Genomic DNA, 5,565 nt, shown 5'->3' with positions numbered 1-5,565 from the left:
CGGAGTCACAGGCTAGCGGAGTCACAGGCTAGCGGAGTCACAGGCTAGCGGAGTCACAGGCTAATAATCCCCTTCTCCTGTCACAGTGACACATTGAGCTGTACCCTCACAAGTGCGCACACTGTTTCCCTATTCCTGACAGGGCACAGACCAGGTTGTGAGAGGGGTCACATTCTGCAGTGCCAGAACAGGAAAAGACAATCAGCATCAGCCCACAATCACTGTAAACGTGTCATGTCAGAAGCGAATGGCTAAATGAGATTGAGGCTTGGCGCTCCAAGCCAACGCAGCAGTGGCAGCCAGACAGGGACCCAGTGATGGCTTTACCAAAGGGCCTCCCCCTCCCACTGTATGTATACTATGCTGATAGGCCTGCTAYGGTCTTGTAGACGGAAAAAGGACAAAATCCCACTGCTTTTYCTAGAAGCCCCTGACACTTGTTTTCCTTGAAAACCCGAACCCTKTGCTTCAGCTGTGAGTAGTTTGCCTCTGCATTTCCTCTCATTCCCCCCTCCTCACGCCCTCCACCCTCGTCTGTCCCATAGACTGGCAGCATGCATGCGCCACAGTGACTAACCTCCGTTTATCTCGGTCKGCAAATCTAGACAACCGGTCATTTTACTCAGACATGCATAATTGTACAGCTATTTAAATGTAAGCATAGATTTGTTATGTCCCTCGGTTGTGGTCTTATTCAAGTGTATGTTTGTCATTYTTTYGCTTGTGCTTTTTGCAGCTGKTCCACTGTGTCCTGTMCACAGGCGTTTTAGGGGGCTTTGGGTTTGTGTGTGCACGCTCATTGCCCCAGTCTTGTAATGGTTTGACCGACCATGTTTTGGTCCCTGTTTAGTCTAGACGTACATCCTGAGCTGATCTGCATGACACTCAGACAACAGTGAACAGATAGTGGCATTTCTCATATCTGCAGGCAACGTGGTATTCCTGATATTTCTTTGGTCCTTTTTTTTGCTTTGTTTTTCAGCCTGGGCTGAGAACGTAGACAAAGAGTTTCCAGACATTGGCAGGGGTTCATGTCCATGTTCAGTCTGGGTGGAATAGTGCCGGCTTTGTGCAGAGATTTGTCAAATGTTTGACCTCTGTAGTGAACTGCAGGCTGCTCGGTACCGATGCTCAGTGATTTTTTTACGGYCCATGGCCACTCCAYAGACCATCTGTTCCAGTGCATATCCCATACCCAGCCTCCAAGGGAGGGGGGAGAGAGAGGAATTCACTGTGGGTGATGTAAACGATACAGAGCAAAGGGACTTGTCTGCGGGGACAAAAACCCTCCCAACACATGCTAGTTTACATGTCTCTCAGACAGTGATCGATCCCCCTTTCCTCTCTCTCCTCTCTTCTTCCCTATACTCCTTCCCCTCTCTCCTCCACAGATCAGAGATTGGACATGAACAAGCTGGGCCTCAATGACAGTGACACAGTGAGGGGTCAGATAGTGGGTGAGTACAGCAGTGACCAGCAGGCCACACAGACTTTCACCACACACTCACGTACATTCACGTAACACTGTTATGTACCTGAAGTGTTACCACTCCATTATTAGAACCTCAGGCTAACCACAGTTGTTTTTATAATGCTGATAAGACCTCACTACACCACCACGCATAGAAAGAGAACTAGGAAAGAGAACAAGAAACCCTCCCAACACCATGTAGGCTCCCTCCAGTAACCTGAGCCTGCAGGGGGACTTATTTTCCCAGTGATTCGTTGGTGTGTAAAGCGTTGAGCGCTGCCCCTGAGCGTGCCGTGCCTCTGACACCAGGCTCGATGAGCACCTCCCTCTGACTTCAGACGGCCCACACTTCCATCTGCACAACAGGGCATGGTGACAGACAGTCACAGCACCTCTGACCCACCAACATGGGCACTGAACAGCCTGGGTGGTGGCAGAGAGGCCAGAGTTAGCTAGCTACAGTAGACATAGTCTAGCATTGATACGTGCCCTCCACTCACTTCTTGGGTCCTTTCCAGAACTGGGATTTGGGACTGGTCAGACCACTGTCAGAGTGCAGACGGCTGGTACTTCTACTTCCAGACACGATCATCTTTGTCACCCACAAGAGGATTTGACCATGTGATCCTCTTAAAAATGGATTCCTCATTTAGCCCTAAATAACATCATTACAGTATTGCATTACAGCAATTCACAGTTTTAAAATAGTTCYKYTTTAGTCTCTGGTATGAGAGGACATGAAYARAGTGAGATTCTACCACCCARTCATTCTCCTATGTGTWTCTGAATGTGTCTGTGTGTCCAAAGTGAGCCTGCAGTCCAGAGACAGRATAGGCACAGGAGGCCCAGTGGTGGACTGCAGCCGTCTGTTTGACAATGACCTGCCAGACGGGTGAGTACCATACCCACCAACACACCACAACTCCATTTAACATATGTCCGTACTGGACAGTGGACCCACTATCACCACATCATACCCTCACAGCAGGGCCAGTCTGAGCCTATGATAACCACACTGCCCCACAACCAAAAGTGTTCCAGACAGCATGTGGTGTGGTGTCCCAGACTCCAATCTAAGTAGCCAGAGGCTCTGCTGTTCAGACACTTCACCAGCTTAGCACGACTGACCTCACCACTGAGCCAATGATGTTGGCTGGGGTTAGGGAGTCTAGTCTGGGGTTGGTGTGCGCCAGAGGAATTGGGTGAGCAGATGGGAGACTGTGTCCTATTAGCTAGCAAGAAGCTCTGTGGGGAATATCTGGGTCATGTTTAGTAGGGGGGAAATGTTTTGAAACAGGAGGTACTACCTGAACTTGGTTTCCCTCAATGTCCACTCACTGCTTTGTACGTGTGTGTGTTTGTATCTGCTGCATCCAGCTGGGAGGAGCGGAGGACTGCGTCTGGCCGAATCCAGTACTTGAACCACATCACACGCACCACACAGTGGGAGAGGCCTACCAGGTGAGTCAGCCTGGCCTCAAAGTCTTNGACTGCGTCTGGCCGAATCCAGTACTTGAACCACATCACACGCACCACACAGTGGGAGAGGCCTACCAGGTGAGTCAGCCTGGCCTCAAAGTCTTGATGTAAATGTAAATCTGTGACACTCAAATTAGTATGATATGTTTGGTATGATGCCATAAGACACAAGGTTACTGAAGCCAAAACACTAAAGGAGGGAGGTTGGTCGGGTAGGATGGGTGGGCGTATATAGCGAATGTCTAGCAACCCGAACTTTAGCATTTTTGCTAATTAGTAACTACTTAGCATATTAGCTAATCCTAACCTTAATTCTTAACTCCTAGCCTAGCTAACATTAGCCACCTAGCTTAATGTTAGCCACAACAAAGTGGAATTCCAAACATATCATACGTATTGAAAATTCTTAACATATTGTACAAATTGCAATTTGTAACATCATACGAATTGTAATTCGTAACATATACTAAATGGAGTGAGACCGGTTTACATTTACTATGTTATGTCTGTCCCTGAGTCCAGGCTGAGTGAGTACACACTACCCAACCTCAAACCCATGGCATGAGGCATGAGTCCCCAAGACCTAGACAGCATTGAATTTGTATCAGGAGACTGCAGACTATTGAACGGGGCCCTAAGACTCTTATGCTCCAGACGGTATTGTTGCTCCACAGTCTCTCTCTCTCTTTGCTCCCTTATCAGCTCCCTTCCTGTTACTCTGCTCTGCTCTAGACTGGCCTCAGGCCCCTCACTCAATACTGCTCTGTGTGTCTGTGTGTGCCTGTGTCTCTGCCTCACTGACCTCGTGATGCTTAAGAAAGCAGGCGCAAGCCAATGCCTAGCCCTAGCATCTAAGCGTATTACAAGCACAGCTAGATGTGAAATATGAGTAGACATGGGCCTAATTTGAACAAACCTACCATGAAGGATATATTATAACCCACCCTYCYTGTCTGACTGTGATCTCCTCCTGTTCCCTGTCTCTCCCAGGCCTGCGTCGGAGTACTCCAGCCCGGGCCGGCCTCTCAGCTGCATYGTGGATGAGAACACGCCCATCCTGAGCACCAACGGGGCCACGCCCACCATTCCGTGTGTCCCGTCCAGCGACCAGCGGGCCCAGGAGAGACGCGTCCGCTCCCAGAGACACAGGAACTACATGAGCAGGACACACCTCCACACACCCCCAGACCTGCCTGAGGGATACGGTTAGTGGAAAGAGGATTCTAACACACAATATGGACACACCGGACATACACAAACATACACACAATCACACTATAGGACTACCACTTCGGTTCACACAGCCAGACTAGACTGGAGCATTCTGTATTATGAACATCCTCTATGACAGACATGTCTCCTTCTGTTTTAAGACCGGTGTCGTCATTGCAATGCCTCGGTGTTAACTGCCTCCCTCCTCCTCTCTTCAGCCCAACGCTCAGCTGAATCATCCTGCTAATCTATGTCCCTATTCAGTCCCAACAGCACAGCCACCATGACTCTGCAGCGCAGCATAAGCAGCCTGACAGGCCCCATTTTAAAAAAGCTAATTGAATCGATCTAGCAGTTAAAGGCTGGCGGCAGCCGCTCACTCCTTCCCCTCCTCTCTCCTTCTTCACATGCAGCCCATGGGCGGCTGCTTGATATTCAGACACTGTGTAGTCTTGCTGAGGATTTAGGAGTGCTGGCCAGAGGAGTAAATCACAGCAGCCCAGCCCAGCTCTTCAAGATTAGGAGGGTGCTGTCTCTTTTTGGGCCAGCTCCTCTGAACCGCTGTTAGCAGCCCCAGTGGCGGGCCAAGGTCGACCAAGAAGTGTCACTCTGTGTCGAATGCGTTGGGCGCATCGGTGCTCAGCGGGGAGGGGGGAAGGTGGAAGTTATGTACACATATGTTATAGAGGCAGGGCGGTGGGTCCTAAGGAATGCCAGAGAAGAGCTTCCAAGCTCATGGAAATATAACCGTCAAGCTGTGATGAATGAGCTCACCAACACACAGACAACCATCTTCTCCCCCTGTCAGCCCCGCAACTGGGATCCAAACTGACTCAATCCCTGCTTTTATCTCTGTCTGTGTGATCTCTCTTACGCTTCCACACACGCTCGGATCAAGATACGCACGCACATTGACGCACCAATAACAATCCTCACAGTGGAACAAATGTATAACTAACAGCTTTATTTTTCTTATCATCCACTCACATCTCTCACTCATCTCTCACTCACTCACTCATCTCTCGCTCGCTCACTCATCTCTCACTCGCTCACTCATCTCTCACTCTCTCGCTCATCTCCCACTCTCTCGCTCATCTCTCTCTCTCACTCACCTCTTACTCATCTCACTCTCACTCATCTCTCTCTCATCTCTCACTCTCACCATCTCTCACTCATCCACTCTCTCACTCATCTCTCACATGTGTGTACTTGTCTGTAACCATTGCTCTGTACCTCTTATACCTGTATGAGTAGCCATGCTATTGTTCCCCCCTTACAGAGCAGAGGACCACGCAGCAGGGCCAGGTCTACTTCCTCCACACCCAGACAGGAGTCAGCACATGGCACGACCCTCGAGTGCCCAGGTATACCCACCACCACTGTCTGAACACACAGAGCCCAGG

The 5,565-nt window shown here is 49.8% G+C and overlaps 1 protein-coding gene across 1 annotated transcript; it reads left to right on the top strand.

The window, feature by feature from the left end:
• Nucleotides 1-1,391: 1,391 nt before the first annotated feature.
• Nucleotides 1,392-5,558, top strand: LOC112079919 (E3 ubiquitin-protein ligase SMURF2; the record flags this gene model as incomplete). Its single annotated transcript, XM_070442462.1, has 5 exons — nucleotides 1,392-1,508; nucleotides 2,279-2,363; nucleotides 2,942-3,028; nucleotides 3,941-4,155; nucleotides 5,442-5,558. Coding segments are annotated over 5 exons (621 nt in total), but the record flags the coding sequence as incomplete, so codon positions are not given.
• Nucleotides 5,559-5,565: the final 7 nt, after the last annotated feature.

Source organism: Salvelinus sp. IW2-2015, unplaced genomic scaffold, assembly GCF_002910315.2.
Source record: "Salvelinus sp. IW2-2015 unplaced genomic scaffold, ASM291031v2 Un_scaffold10302, whole genome shotgun sequence".
Lineage (NCBI taxonomy): Eukaryota > Metazoa > Chordata > Actinopteri > Salmoniformes > Salmonidae > Salvelinus > Salvelinus sp. IW2-2015.
This window is presented reverse-complemented; position numbering and strand designations above follow the sequence as displayed.